General features: G+C 32.3%; 3 protein-coding genes across 3 annotated transcripts in view; 2 read left to right on the top strand and 1 right to left on the bottom strand.

Annotated features, from left to right (window-relative positions):
• The first annotated feature begins 1,885 nt into the window (after positions 1 to 1,885).
• On the top strand, positions 1,886 to 4,838 carry LOC125050823. Its single transcript, XM_047650860.1, has 6 exons — positions 1,886 to 2,161; positions 2,265 to 2,420; positions 2,635 to 3,086; positions 3,166 to 3,346; positions 3,632 to 3,752; positions 4,108 to 4,838. The coding sequence occupies exons 1-6, from the start codon at positions 1,886 to 1,888 to the stop codon at positions 4,752 to 4,754; spliced, it is 1,833 nt and encodes a 610-aa protein (XP_047506816.1). The 3' UTR covers positions 4,755 to 4,838.
• Positions 4,824 to 5,776, bottom strand: LOC125050824 (39S ribosomal protein L47, mitochondrial). The gene has a single exon (XM_047650861.1). It carries the CDS (start codon positions 5,671 to 5,673, stop codon positions 4,900 to 4,902), a length of 774 nt encoding a protein of 257 aa, XP_047506817.1. The 5' UTR covers positions 5,674 to 5,776; the 3' UTR covers positions 4,824 to 4,899.
• Positions 5,777 to 6,246: 470 nt separating this feature from the next.
• Positions 6,247 to 16,757, top strand: part of LOC125050822 (bifunctional heparan sulfate N-deacetylase/N-sulfotransferase) — a 153,732-nt gene continuing 143,221 nt past the window's right edge. Inside the window, exon 1 of the mRNA XM_047650858.1 lies at positions 6,247 to 6,464. The gene's annotated coding sequence lies outside the window, so the exon portion shown is untranslated. The remainder of the gene's footprint in view (positions 6,465 to 16,757) is intronic.

The following is a 16,757-nucleotide window of genomic DNA, read 5'->3' as shown; positions in this document are numbered from 1 at the left end:
AAAGTAGAGAGCAGTTTTGTGTTCAGGACAAATCTTACATTATTCATGACATAATATTATGTCTATCCAATATTGTATATAAACTAAAACTGATAAAATATTTAAGTTATTGAGTAAACTTGTGTCGTACTTTTTATATTTTAAAATTTAAGTGTATTAAAATAGGAATTATTTTTGAAAAATATTTCTAATCATTAAAGCTATTTCGATCAAAGACATTCTCCGACGAAAATAATAATAATAATAATCAGTGGAGCTACAACCTCATTAGGTCTTGGCCTCTGATTTCTGAATCTGTTTCATGATCATTTTTAAATCTAATAGGCAAGTAGTTGATCAGCCTACAGTGCCTGACACACGTCGTCGACTTTTTGGGTCTAAGACATGTCGGTTTCCTCACGATGTTTTCCTTCACCGTTCGAGCATATGTTAATTGCGCACATAGAAAGAAAGTCCATTGGTCCACAGCCGGGGATCGAACCTACGACCTCAGGTATGAGAGTCGCACGCTGAAGCCACTAGGCCACCACTGCTCCGACGATAATAGACTCCGTAAAAATTATGAGGATCAAACATACTAATATCGTCACCAATAAGTGAACCACGTGAGTGGCGTATTTTTATAATGGCGCGTCTAAACGGGCCATGTTTTGCTGCAATTGATGGCTGCACTGTTGGCCACTAATTGCCCGGCCATCACAAAAATATTTAAATGCAGCTGATGGCCGAACAATCTATGGCTGGGCAATGTGTTGCAATATGTCTGCAATAGTATGGCCCATGATGCAGACTCCTAAACGGGCCACACAAACCGGCAACAATGGCTGACGAAATCACACTTGTCGCAGCAGCTTATATTGTTTTAAAAAAGAAACAGAAAAAGAAGAGATTGTGGATTCGACCTTACTTAAATAGGCGTGAAACTGTAGACAATTTGAGTCTAGAAATAAGTCTTGATAATAAATTATTCAAGAACTAGAATGTCAAAAGTAGTCATTTTTACGTAGTAATCTAAAGTCAAATACAGCTGATCGCAAAACACAGAATAAAGCACAAAACACTTCACTCAAAGCAAACGTCATGTCGCGTAGAAAAGGATACACTATGCCGTAACAAAGAGAGTGACTGAAACAACAAGAGAACTGGCTGTGGCTATACAAAACATGTTTGGCTATATGGCCGGGACATTACTGCAATATTGCATAGTGTGGCTGCTATTGTTTGCAATGTTGCCGGCCACAGTGTTGCAGCCATCAATTGCAGCAAAACATGGCCCGTTTAGACGCGCCATAAGTTCTAAAAATCTATATAGTAGTCGAGTAGTAGATCGACATTAGCACGCACTGTCACGTGACCATTTCCATACAAATATGTTTTACGAAAGGCGTTAGTGAGTCACGCCAGTCGCTAATGATTTTGTCTTAAGCCCCTGAACTATCGATATCGGTCAAATTATTTTTATTGAATTTAGCGCCATCCTATTGGTATTCAAAGTACTAAGAAGATACTTTTAAATACTCCATTAAGTTGGATTTTGCTAGGGTGCTAAATTAATCTGTAGCACCTGTATATAGTGGCTCATATCTAAACTAACTTCACTATACCAAAGGCATTTCTTTATATAAATTCAAAAAACATCCAAAATACCACTATCAAAGATCTATAGCTACTAACTATTCTGTGTTGTGAGCTATCATTTATGTCAATTGTCTTAGGTTTACAATTTACATTATGTTTTATAAATTTAAAATGCACCGATTAAAAGAAACGTTTTTTTAACGTATATTTATTATTTGCCAAACGAAAATTAACTTATCTCATATAAATAATTTAATAAAACACTTTTTTTCCCTTTGTTTTGGTTAGTAGCAACGATTATAAAAATATGAACGAGTTTGAGTCCAAAAAGAAAAAGGCGAAAGTTGAACCTAAGAATGGAGAAAAGCGAGGTTATTCTCAGGAAGAGTCAACAAATAAACGAATAAAGCAAGAAAATCCTATTTTGTCTGAAGATAAAGAAAGTTTGAAAAGAAAGAATTTTGTACAAGCTTGTAAACAAGTATCATACAATGCATTTCTTAATTATCCCGAAAGATTTGATTTACTTTCTCTTCCTCTCTGTGCACAGTCACGTTGTATTCACCAAGATTTAAAGAACTGTGTAAGTTTTTTTGAAACAAGATTAATTGAATACTTCAAACTATTAAATAATATTAGGTTAACCTTCCTTTAACTTATCTATTCCTGTTACTATACAATTACAGATGGTGAAGCAAGTCCCTGGAAGAGTTGAGGAACTATTTAAAATAGAAATGAAATCGAACATGTGGTATGAAGCTCTAGACATATGCCGCCTGTGTATTACCCCTTCAAATTACTTATCAGACAATATTCTTAAAGATATTGTGGAAATCATACTAGTAAGTTTTAAGATATTTTAGTTTGTATTCTACGTGATTGTCTTTATTATATTTGAATATTAGAAAAGCAACATGCAAATTGATAAACCAGTTTCTATAATAAGTTAATGGATTTTAAAAGAAAGCTCATTTTTGTTCTTATTCTATTTATGCAATATTTATTATTAAAATTGTAAGTTTAATAATATTCAATAATATATATTTTATCTTATAGAATGCTCATGAAGATTCAACTTGGAACTATTCAATGTCAAATTTGTTAGGAAAATGCCAACAAATATTATCATTAAATTTTAGTATGCACCCTCCATGTGCAATGAAAAGTATTAGAAAATGCTATATAAATTTTTTAACCTCTCCAATGGATCTGAAACAGAACACTTTTACAGACAGAACTAAGTATGAATCTAGCAAAGGCATTGTCAAGTACTGTGTTACGAGATTAGAAGCTGAACTAAATCCAGAGATTAATGAAAATGCCTTATTTGATAAACTTGAAAATACTCCAGATAATATTAAAAACAGTGTACAAGGTCTTCATTGGCAGAAAGAGAAATTTGAAATTTTTGAAATGTTGACCCGATCTGAAAGAATTGAAAGGATAATGACAGTTTTAGAAAGCTTAATAGAATTATTACAAAATGATCTTGCTATTTGGCATTCAAGGTTAAATTAAGTATTCCAAAAAATATATATTTTTTAAATATAATCTCTATTATTTAACATTTGTAAATGATGTTCACAGATATACAAAAAATTTAGGTTCACATTTAATGAGATCGAATAAACCTCTGATGGCTCATATACTTTGGTCTCAAAATATTTTGTATACTGGTGCTGTTACAAATAATACAAGGCAAATCTTGAAATTGTTTGTACATTTTGTTCACCTTCAATATCCAGAAAGGCATATTAAAACTTTGACTGTAAGTATTTCAAGAATCTTACAGTGCAGTGCACTTAAGCTATTAATAATCTATGATATCTTTCAAAAATTATGATGGAAATTTTGCACTTTAGAACTGAACTAATTTTCATTATTACATCTGTTCAGTAATCTATATCAATAAACATATAAAGGTTTTTATTTTTTTGTGACTCAATTAAATTATTATTTGAAAAATTGTATTATGAATAATAATAATTTTTTTACCTAAAATTTGTAATACCTTAAAAGAAACTCATAATTAATATATTGTTACACTTTTCAGATGTGGTTGAATGCTGTAATTCAAACGTTTTATATTTGTGAAAATAATTCAAATGGCGACTACCCAAATATTGGAAAATATTCATTAGCCTTTACTAATGAGTTTTACAAAATGATAACAGGTATCATATTTTGTTTCTTGTGATTTTTGTTCTTATAATAAACAATCAGTGGCACAGCATCCCTCGCTCCTCTCTTAAGATTGCAGGTGTTACGTTAATTCCATTAGCCTATTCGCCTTTAATGCCTGACATGCTTGAAAAAATTCAACGTCAAGGTTGAGAATTAATTTTAGATTTTTCAATTTTTAATTTGTTTCACATATATAAACTATGTTAAAGGATAAATATATTGTTTATACTTGGTGGAGCAATACTCACCAAGCAACCAGAGCACAGCTGTTGGCCCTTTTGGCCAAGATCTTGTTGAAACATGATATTTAAAAAATGGAATTAATTTGAGGACCAATTTTTTTAGCATTGCCACAGGCTTCTATTCTGAGAATATTAGAAAGATTACAGCCAAGCTTCATGAGATACTTGATAAGTAAAAAACACCTACAATCCATTCTTAAATCAAATGAAGACGAAATTATTGGAATGTTTTTATACTTTATAAAAAACAGACAATGGGAAGAATATCCAATATGTAAAGATTTTAACTTAACAATAGAATTGAATGTGAAGCAAATTAAACCAAAAAAGATATTGGCCTATCTTACTAAACAATGTATCTGGAAAATTAATGAAAGTAAATTAATTAAAATGGAACCCAAAATTGTATACCCAAAACTAGACAGCAACTATGTAGAAAATAATATAGTTAATCAGAACTATCTTATTTCTATACTCTACATAGCTCTACAAGGATTTTTAGATGCATACAGTATTCAACAGATTCAAGAAATATGGGAAGAATTAAATAAACAACTAGACCAAGATATGCTTAGTGATTATTCATCTGCAACTAATATGTACTCTGTTAGTGAAGATTTCGTTAAAAAATACAGATCTATCTATCAAAATTTTCAAGAACTTGTGATGATTTTGCACCAAATAAAAAATGATGGCAGTTTTCCTGATATACTAAAAATATTTACAAATATCAAACTATTAGGATTGTAGCAAAATTTCTATTACTACTGCAATATTGTATTAGCCTTACATCTACCTCATGTTATAAAAAATACAAGACACTTTAAAAGCTTTTATTTTCATATTACTTAAATGCTAACTTCTCAGTAAATTGTAACATTTTACAAATATTGAATTAGTATTTAGGCATATAATGACCTCTGGCTTTCCTCGTCCTTTTTGCCTTTTCAATATCTACATCTGGATATTCTGCTGTTAAAACACTCATATCTATATTGGGAAACCGCTTAAGCAGCTGTTGAACATGGTTGTAATTTCTATTACGTGCTTTTCTCACTTCATTATGCTTTTTCTCATTGTAAAGCCTTAAAAATTTCTTGACAGCAACACTATTAATATATCCATGCTCTAGATATGGTCGTACCCACCTTGTATTAATAAACTTAGGTAAATAATACTCTTTTTGCTGATATTGCTCTCTTAATCCAAAAGCATTAACAACATCATCAGCTGGTCGCTCACCAGTCTCACCTGTCTCTAACTTATAATATGCAATATTTCTCTCCCTCACCACTGTTTCAATATTATTCATCGAGTCTTGGACTTTGTCAATTCTTTCGGGATTTGGAAACAAACGGACATTTTCATTACATTCGTGTTCCATAGTATACAGCATGTTGCGTTCCTTTAGCAGAACGTACCATAATTTATGTAAATCGGTGTTAGATTTAATCCGTAGTTCGTCTAGCCTCCAGGCTCTACCAACCTTTATATTAGTTTCATTCCAATTCTTTTTAATATCAAAGAATTCCATCAAATCTTTTCTCTCTGCTGTTGTATGAAATGACTTTGTTTTTGATGTCACATTAGAGGCTGCAGTGCTGTTCTTTGTGTGTAGGCATATTGAAAATGTTCTTCGAGTAAGTGTCTTAAATAAGGAAAAGTTCATTTCGGTGCAGGTATTAACAATAATACTATTCTTTTACGTATAAAAAATTCTACGTTTATAAATTATAACCTTTTTGACATAAGTATATAAAGGGAACATTGGTTAAAATTGTTTGACAATTGACATATGAGTATTGTTTGTCAGATTCAGAAATTTAATGACAAAACGAACTGGGAGTTCGGACGGACTGAAGCGCTTTTAAATTTTAAGGTAAACCTAAAGTAAGAGTATCTGAGGAAAGAAAGCCATTTTTCTAGAAATTTGCAACACTTAATTTCTTATTATTAAAAAGTACAAAACGTAACTAAGTACGGTGTCGTCATTAAACTCTGCTAGTATACGTCAAATTCCTCCGTCATGTTTCTGCAAAAACAAAACTTTTTTCATAATACAATTATTGTTGCTTTAAATAGTAATCCCGATGAAAATGTGTGTGCCTTACTGGTTAATCTATAATATGTTGATTCGAAAATCAATCATTTAGTATTTTACTCTATATTTTTATTTCTATGCTTGCAAGTGTCAGTTGTCATCATTGTTGACTATAGCTAATTTTGTTTGATGTTTAATGTCAATAGTCATATTTAGCATCAAATTGTTTAGTAAGAAATGAGTAATGATGTAGTGTTTTTGTACTTTTTTGTTTATTTTTCGAAACAATTAAGTTTTAAAAACATAACTTGTAAGGACTGAATTATTAAATAATTAATATAGTGCATAGTTATGTATTCATTGTGTTTTTAAAACGATTTCACGAACCTCAAGTCTTCTTTACGGATTCCACGCTAAAGGTAGGCTACTACAACCTAATATTAACTTAAGAACAGGGATTCTGTTATGCAAGGCGGGCTTTTTATATAACTGATTATAATATAAGAGACAAACTTAATGAACGATTTTTACTATAAAATTACTCAAGTCACTTTATTGGTTATGTTAATTTTACTATTAGAAGTTCAACTACCTATTTCAAGCTTTTTTTCTTATTGTTATTATTCAAAAGACATTTATAAAACCAATATTTCCTTATAAAAGTAGAATGTGCCTCTCTGTAATTTTACCAAATATTAAGTTAAATATACTTTTTATTATTACAATTTGTCCATACACTTTAAAAATCCTTTAATAACGTAAATAGGTAATTTTTATTGAAAGTGTAATTGGTACTGTGTTTTTGTTGTTAATTTGAAATTATTAAAAAAAATATGCCTAACCAACAGCCATAAAGATTTCTATATTGACTAACATTGTCACTGAACAACTAAATATTGTACATATTAACAGTAATAACTAATTTTATTACTTTCATATTGAATAAAATATATTAATTAATTGTAGTTTATATTTAGTATTGGCTTTTGTTACATCTTTATGTTGGTGCAGGATTAGGAAATAAAAAAATAAAGTTTGGAACAATAAAAGTTTTTTTCAGTCTTATATTTCTATAAATTATTAAGAAACATATCCACTCAAATTCATAATTAAGTAATATGTCTGCAGAACTTAACTCAAATAAAAAATAAACAATAAACAACTTACATGGTTAAATATTTATATTTTTTTTCAAAGTATAAGTTAATAGCCTCAAGTTATATAATGTCTTTTGAAAATTAGTTTAAAGTTGTATTTTCATCTACACCTATATTTTTTAGCAGTTCAATGCAATCCATTTTAAGTAATCTTGAAAATGTTATTATACAAATTCGAAAAAAAAAACTTTTGTAATGCATTCCTGAGACATAAACTTGTAGCTGTAAGCTTTAGTATTTCTATTATCCCAGCAATGATGTTAACGTTTTATTGGTCTATTAGAAGAAAAAGAATTAGAGTGAAAAGAGCCAAAAAACCAAGAGCTCTAAATTAGACATCAAAAATGTTACTTAGTATGTGTAACTTATTTTTATATTGTAATAGATGTTATTATAGGGTATAAGTTATAAATCCTCCTTGGTATCAATTAATTGTATTCCCGTGGCTCACTTAAAGTAGTTGTTTCATTACAGGATCATTCTAATGAATTCGACATCTAAATTATCTTATAATTTTTTAACGCATCAGTAGATGAAAAATAATTTATATATTATATTTATACATATTACACATAATAAATATTATATGTACTTACCACCTATATTCTTGATTTCTGAATAGAACTTGCTACTTCATTTAATATGCTAAACTTTTTCTAAATTGATTGACTAGATAGGACCTGGTATAAATGGAGTAATCAAATTAAAGTATTTTACTTGTTTATTTAATGCAATGCAATGGTTCTGGGCTCAATTTACATAAAAACTTACTAATTTTTTAAACTAAATATTGAGATATATATTATTTTAGATTTTTAGTGATGTAATAGTGTATTTGGACACCTAGAAGACTTGGATATATAAAATATACATATATCTTTTATAATAATATTACTAAAATCATTGATTTGTTTTTTGTATGCTGGTAATAGATAAGTGTCACCTTCTTGACAGTTTTAGTCTTTCTTTATCAATTAGAATGCTATATGAGTATCAGTAGCATATTTATTTCTGAAACATTAAAAAAATTAATGTCCCAGCTGTGCTATGTCAAGATAGGTTATATATATATATATCTCTGTTCTGTTGAGGCATTAACTAGATACATTTCTGTTTTCATAATGTTTTCAGCCAACAACTAGGTTGTTACATACAGCTAATAGTTATTTTTTTTTCAATATGTAGTATTATTATAAATTGCGAAATAGTCAGGGTATAAAACTTTTTGGAACCGTTGGTAAAGAGGGCTTTAGGTTGTATCGTCATTTTCGAAATGAAAAAAAATTAAGTAGTTAATAATAAATATTACAACTAAACCTGTCTTAAGGTAAGTTTGTTTCTCAATTACCCTATTATTATTGTAACTGTTTTATTTTTTAATATGGTAATAGTTTCGTGTATAGCTCTTAGTCACAGTAGATCAGATGATTAAGGCAGAACAATTGTATAGGTCTTGGCCTCAGATTACTGAATTTGTTTCATGATCATTTTTTAAATCTAATAGGCAAGTAGGTGATCAGCCTCGGGTACCTGACACACGCCGTCGACTTTTTGGGTCTAAGACATGTCGGTTTCCTCACGATGTTTTCCTTCACCGTTCGAGCAAATGTTAAATGCGCACATAGAAAGAAAGTCCATTGGTGCACAGCCGGGGATCGAACCTACGACCTCAGGTATGACAGTCGCACGCTGAAGCCACAAGGCCAACACTGCTGTCATTTTTAAATATTTAATTTACTGAAAAATATTTTTTTCTTTCAATTAAGTTTTGAGTTTTGTTAGACGTATAATGTAAGAGAAAGATTAGATAAACTACAATGTGACTATCTGTATATTTGCCGTACATTCAGCCTTATCGTTCACAAATAGTATATTACCCAAATAGTGTAATACCGACAATATTACTTTCATATATATAAGTTATTGAGGGTGCCACTTAATCCTTCTTTCTATCAAAGTATTAGTTTTACATCACATTTGTACCTTATTCGCAAAAGTTGACGGCTCAGGTACAGAAACTCCTGAATAAGTGAAAAAGTTTTCTTATAAAACTCGGATTAAAACTTATAAGTAAAGGCTATAGCTACACGATTGGTGTATATCAAATGTTTTGCTATTTGTACAAACGCTTTATATTATACTAACAGATAAGTACTAGCCTGGGCCTCAGATTTCTTAATCTGTTCAGTTTTCAAACCAATAGGCAAGTATGTGATCAGCCGCCTGTGTCTGACGCACGCCGTCTACTTTTTTGGAATAAGGCAAGCAGGTTCTTCACGATGTTTTTGTCACCGTTCATTGGTGCACAGCCTACGACCTAAGGGATGAGAGTCGCACGCTATCACTATCACTATCTATGCTCGTGAAAAAATATTATCGAATTTGGAATGGAAAGTTGATAAAATACTTACTGTGATGCTGAAAACCATTTACCTAAGCATATTTTGTGAATCTTGAGTGGCATTTTCAAAGGGTCGCAGATCGAAAGCTATTGGAGCGAATAAATAAGCGTAGATACCTATTTCTTTGTGTTTGTTAAGGGGCTACTTTCCATTTGCCGGATACCAATTTCATTTTTACAGATCCCGTTGTCTGCGGAAATAACTACCCAATTATTTTTTATGGATCTTCACCAATGTTCATTGAGAGTCATTTTCCGATTTATATTCTTTCGCTAGGCTTTTTGATAAGATATTTCTATAACACGAGTTTAACGTTAATAAAGCCTATTATCGTATAGAAAAGTTTTTATATCTTGTATTTAATAATGATGCTTTAATATTGTACGTTGTTGGTGCGATAGGATAAAAGTGTTTATAAAGCTGAATTTTCAAATCAAGTTAATACTGGTGTATTTTTTTAAATGATACACTCTACTAAGCTAATAGGCTTGGCCGCTTTGTAGCTTTTCCTTGCCAATATTTATAAGAAAATAGGGTCAACTGTCTGTTCCGTAAACCGGCGATTAAAGCCTCGGTGCCAAATGATCCACCTAATGCATCTAATTCCTGTCGTGTAACGGCATCTCAGGATTTAAGTGTCGCTCGCTTGTCCGGCATGGAGTGACCTAAATGGCCTGTCATCTTAATGGTCTGTCAAACTAAATGCTAGGTTCCAGAAGGCTTTCTGTTCAGTGTAAATTAAAAAAAAGAATTGATTAAACTAATAGATTTATGAAAGATTTTATTTTGTAATCTTTAATATATAAAATTCTCGGGTGACAATATTCGTTCCCATACTCCTCCGATACGGATAAACCTATTCTTATGAAATGTTTTATGCATATTCAGTAAGACTGAGAATCGGCTACTGTCTATCTTTCAAATCCCTAAGTGATAAGGGGTGTCCACCCCAGACTTTTTTTTTAATTTTATAAATAAAAATTTTAATTATTATATTTTTTTTTTTATGATACAACATATAAAATTACATAAAACCCTTAATTTTCACCCCTCGACGATCAACCTCTATTTTTTTATATGTTAATTTAAAACTTGTGACTTGATCTCAGAGTTTTATACGTAAAGAAAAATTCACAGAAAAACCTAAAAAGTTTTCATTCCGGAAAATCGAATAGTCTCCGGGGTAGCATAGCAAAATGTTCCATGTTGGTAGGTACTAAAAAGGTAGGTAAAGTAAAATCACATCAAATCACTAAATCATATAAAATAATTTACTTTTTCTATTTCGATCAATAGCTTCAAGATTTCTGCTTAGAAAGGGGTTTTTAGCAGAATTCAATTGAACACTGAGATTTCAGAACTGATTCTTTGCTTGGGTTGCTTAAAAAGTGCATTATTAAATCGTCATTCAAATTTCTATCGTTTTAGAGTTGTTAATCGGGAGCTGGTGAGAACGTGTTAAGACTAATTAATTCCGGAGTAACAAATAGCCACAGCCTCCAATGGCAAGAATCTAGAGGTTTGAACTTTATATGGCCCAAATATTTTGTTCAAACTAAGTCCTCTGATGGAGGTTTTCTATTAGTTTAAAGATTGCACACAAGAAAAAAAATATTCTTGTACATATTTGTTTTCTTGTGACCTAATAAAAATGTTAAATGCAACTTATTTTCCGCCTGCATTATAAAAAGCTATCTTTTCCAGACAATAATTGTTTAAAGGCATTTAAAATGAAAAGAAAAGTGCATAAGAAATACAATAATGAAAAATATTCGTAAGTAGACGGATTGGCTATTATACGGGCTATCACTTTAGGATAAAATGATAGCCCGTTTGCGGTAATTAAATAACATATCAAAGGTATTCAACGGTATTTATTAAATCGTTGATAAGTGCGAAGCTTGACATCATTGTTGTTTTTAATTGTTCACGGAGCGCTTTATTCTGGTGAGGTCACACGTTATCTAAAACAGCTGTCGGGCGCACACGCGCTACAATGGAGTCGTTTGTATCCGCGTCGTGTAATATTGTTCGTAATTTAAAATATCGGCCGTTCTGGAACGAGTGGTTCGGCTTTATTTTGCTGCGCGAGTTATTGTTGCGTTGATTAGACCGCTCCTATTGTTGTCAGCGATTCAATTATTGGGAATAACACTGGACTAGAACATTTGTGGTTTTATGATACTCGATGGTTCATGTATTACACACGATATTGTTACACCTACAATGTTTTATTGACTGACTTGACTTGACTATATTCCTATAATATAAGTCCTATAATCGCTAGATTAGGCAAAGGGCGTCCACCGTGAGTCTCCATCTCGTTCGGTCTTGAGCCTCGTGTTTTTCCTCGCTCCAAGTCTTTCCGGCTTTCTACCCTATCTGCAACTGTATGGCGTCAGGTTTTGTTGGGACGGCCACGCTTCCGCTTTCCTCGCGGGTTCCAATCAATCGCCTGCTTGGGGATATAATTGAAATCTCTTCGGTGTGTGGCCTATGGCCTATCCATTTCCACTTGTGTCGCTTGATCTGCTGGCTATGTTTGATTGTTTTATTAGTCCCATAAAAATAAAAAGCAGTTCTGCAGCAACTAAGAAAGAAAAAGCGGAGTCTACTTCAAATCTTTCTATTCTCTTTTCTTACTTAAATATTTAACTTAAAATACGTATGTTTAATTGTGGGGCAGGACGTTTCCCAAGAGAAGATTGATGGCAGTTGTTCAACTGCTTTAAGACTTACGAGCTGGCCACAAAGCCTTCGACATGGATTATCGGCCAGTGCCAGTGCCACAAACGGCTTATCGTGTCCTCCTGAGCGAGGAACTTAAACTTCTGAACGTATAAACGTAAATTCTGTTAACTGTTATTATCGTTTTTGTTGGCATTCGGAAACAAACAAAAAATGTGTGGCACTCGGGAACTGCCGCGGTAAAGCTAGCATAGCATAGCATTTTTTATGAAATTATAATTAAGTATTTATTTATGCAGTATTTTTTTTCTTTGATATTAATTCAATTTACCACTCTACCAGACTAACACGCCTATATAGTAGTCTCACTCTAATGTGACCGGCTGCACCGCTTACACTACGTCACCGATCACGCCACACCGATGTGAGATGCAATATGCGTTCTGTCCCGCTCTAACGCATATTGGCCGCCCTATATTACGTCATCGTGTGTTAGGTTTATTTTCGTTACGGAATTTCTTGATTCGGTCGTTGCGCTCATTACACGCGATAAAATCTATGCATTAGTATTTTTAAGCTATTTTTACAACAATATGTGACTACCGCCCTAAACAAGGATATAAAACTATGCTCGTTTTACAGGAGGATATATTCGTCAAATACGTTAAGCTTTCGGGTGCCACTTGAATAAAGTCTTCACGTCAAACAAACACTCCTTTCCGTATATATATTTTGTTTCATTAAAATATATATTTTATAGGGTAGTTCAAAGTTTTCGTACAAAACGCTCACGTGATTGCTATCAGTTTATCAGATCAATCCTGCGAATGTTCAATATGGTCTTTATCGTGATTTTATGAGGGCTTACATAGTAAAGGATCACGAAAGCAATATGCCATTCAAATTGAACAACATGTCATTGAAGAATCGAAGGCAAACAAAAAACTACGAGCATGCGACCTTCCTCGAAATAGGAATAAAAACTCCGAAAATACGTGGATAGGTATTGAAGCGCTAACAATACGTTAATGGCTTATGTTTGCGAGTGTCCCTCCGGCCGCGTCAATAGACTCTATTATCAGGAACGGGCTGTGCGCTGAATTGGCTAAATGTTTTGTGCGTCTCAAAAGATTTGAGATGACGGGGAAATTGTTAAGAAAATTGATCACTTCCACTCGGCTAACTTGGGTTTTCTATTGTCAAGGTTTGGTATTTCGCTGTTTTGTATATCTGTATATCTACAGACCAAATAAGTGTAACATATTATTTATTTATTAACACGTTACATTAACATATAAAAATTTAAACATAATTGAATGAAAATGAAGGCAACTGGCGGTCTTATCACTTTCGAGCGATCTCTTCCTGGCAATCACTGTAAAAAAATGTATTTAATTAGATAAGGAAAAGAAGTACAATAATACATAATTATTATTATTTAAATAACTACATGTTGGCAGCATTTGTGTGTACCTTTTGATTTTACCCTCGAAACGCCGGATTAATAAAAACTACCTACCGGATATGTCATGCACAAGAACTAGACATTATATGTGAATACGTAATCATCAGCCTCTCAAATGCCCAGTTTATCACAACGATATCGCAGAGTCCATTACGTGATATATCGCGCGTAGAAGGTATAAAGTTATAGGCTATTTGTACACATGTCGCGCGGTGTGACGATCAATCACCCTCGCGAATGGACGCGCGACAGGCCATTAGTCCGCCCTGAGGCTCAGGTGGCATGCTTCATAGCTTACCGATCACCGGCCCAGCCCTTGTCTTATTCAATCATACGGTCAATGGATCGCACTGTTCGTAGAACTCATCGTTGTCCCGATTTTCCCTTTTAAACCGTACGTAGGCCTTAAAACCTGTCGTAGATTGTTTCAAATGATGGATGTTGCAATATCATACATGCAAATCATCAGCAATTTTATAGAGAGCCAATACAGATATTGCAATTCACGTTTTGCGACTGAGGCGCAAACTAGCTGATGTGGTCTCTGGCAGCACTGTGGAACATTCTGCTCCTCAGCATAATGCTGAGTCAGGGCCTATTACAGCCACAGCACACACGCATTACATAATTAAAACGAACCGAATGGGAAAATATTTATTTTTTATTTAATTTTTTTTTTGATTATTGTTATTTGTGTGTTTATATGTGTGTGTTTTTGTTTGTAATAAATGATATGTCTATGTCTATTGGTTGTGTGATGAGATGCGTAGACCATGTGCCACAAAGTTTGAAAAAATATGTTGTATTCGACTATTCGGATATTCTTTACGTTTCTATCTGAATTTCAACGTTTGCTGCTAAGTGTTCTATGTAATGATTTTACGGTATAATCGAACATGGCTGGTTTCCACCCGCTAGTGGGCTCTGACTCGCCCATAAATATCATGATCAAGGATATTTCCCGGGAGGACATGTCGCCCGGGCCCGGCGGTAGACGTCAAGATCACCAGACCTAAGTTTACGCCAATCAACCCTTTTCGGAAGAGTTTTGACACTACTCTGCTGCCTAGCTTCTCGGCCACAGATCTGCCTTTAGCGTGCCTAATGGGCTACTATGTAGGGGTCGAATGTAGTCCAATTTCTACTATAATAAATAGTGATATCAAAATCGAGTCTAAAAGCAAAACACACTTTGGGGTGATTAAGAATTTGATAATAATTATACTCACACTAAGGATATATTCATTAGTCTTAGTTATAAGGTCTATAGTAAACATCATTACCCTATTTAACGTTAAAACCGCCTCATTATTTATTCTTTCAACATTTTGATACATTAATATGGAGTCCGATAAAGCAAAATACGGCCATTAGCTATAGTAGTTACAGTACGTGCGAACACGACGCGTGGAGTCCACAATAATAGACTATGTCCATTAATTAGACCAACGTGTTTCGTAATAGACTGGATATTTGGGACTCGCCTATGATACGAATAAACGGACCTTTTCGTTTACAAATGTATTTCTTTGTGATGTTTATGAGGGTAGCTGATAAAATACTTTTAGGAATGTGAACAGTAAGTAATAATAAATAATCTCGTAATATATAATAATAATAATAAATTTGCAGAGATTGATAAATTATAAAAAACCGCAGAATCAACCATATAAAAATAGGCATCTTGCCTTTAAAAATTTATTCACCTTCCCCTTGAAAGCATTACACGGTAGTGATCTATAACTTGGTGATTAAATAGTTTGATAGCAATGTCGTTAAATTTTTTTAAATATATCGTTTTGTAACAAGCAGGCACCCACAGCCGTCTTTAATCTCTCGGTAGATACAGGCAAGTTTTATTTAAATAATTTTGAACACATACAAATACTTAAAAGAATAAAAAAAACATTAACATATTGCTACAAACTGACTTCTCAAGCTATAGCTATTCATGTCCAAATAATAAGAATAAAGAACTTATCTTAATCAAAGGCTATTTTTATTATTTAATTATACTTTATATATATATATATTTTACTATTTTTATATTTTAAAAGTAACCCTAACCTACGAAAACCTTATCCTCATAGTTATGCTATTGGTAGCTCATTGTGGGAAATACGTAAAATAACACGAATTCCTGTGTTCTCCATTGGCTATGGGATAGAGCCATTGACCTTTCACATGTCATTAGTGCGAGATAGGCTGAATATTGAAGATCCTTTGCACAGAATAACAGGAAAACATTTTGGCGTTTAATAAAATTGTTGAAATACCAATATAGCGTATCGTGTCTTGGATTTCTATGTTTCTAAAGTGTATGTGCTTTGGGGACCTCTGAAAAATAACATATCGTATCGTATAAAAACATATATATTTATAAGTAATCTTACAGCTAAAACATATCCATATTATAATGTAAAACACTTAGACAATATAAAAAGACAAAACAGATTAGATTGATTAACAAAATATATGAAACAGAAACCATAAGAACATTAATAGACAGAAGGAAAAGGAAGTCTGAAATTAAACCATAAGAAACAAACGACAACGACTTAATGTTTTAAATAAATACCTAAATTGTTACTGCTAAACAAAGTCAAAGTTTTCTCGCTTCTTCAAATATTTTACAACCTTTTTTAGTTAGCTAAAACCTTTTTTCTTCTTCTAATTATAAAGTCCACAAAAGAGAGAGCCACTTTATATGAATAACAATCTAATAGCAATAATTTATTTGCAAGAATAAGTTACAGAAATGTTACTGTGGTACAATTGGAACTTCGCATTTTTTTCGGTGTGCAAAGTGTCTTATATAATTAAAAGGTAGAATTTTATATAGTAGTTACATATTACATTACCAATCATACCATAATAGTAAATTCTTGTATTATTTTATCACTACATCATCACATTATTGAAATACATTATCAAATTTATATTAATTACTAGCTGACCCGGCAACCATTTGTTTTGCCATGTATATTATTTCTAGGATAC

Source organism: Pieris napi, chromosome 7 (assembly GCF_905475465.1).
Source record: "Pieris napi chromosome 7, ilPieNapi1.2, whole genome shotgun sequence".
Classification (NCBI taxonomy): domain Eukaryota; kingdom Metazoa; phylum Arthropoda; class Insecta; order Lepidoptera; family Pieridae; genus Pieris; species Pieris napi.
The sequence above is the reverse complement of the archived record's forward strand: the minus strand, read 5'-3'. Positions and strand labels throughout refer to the sequence as shown.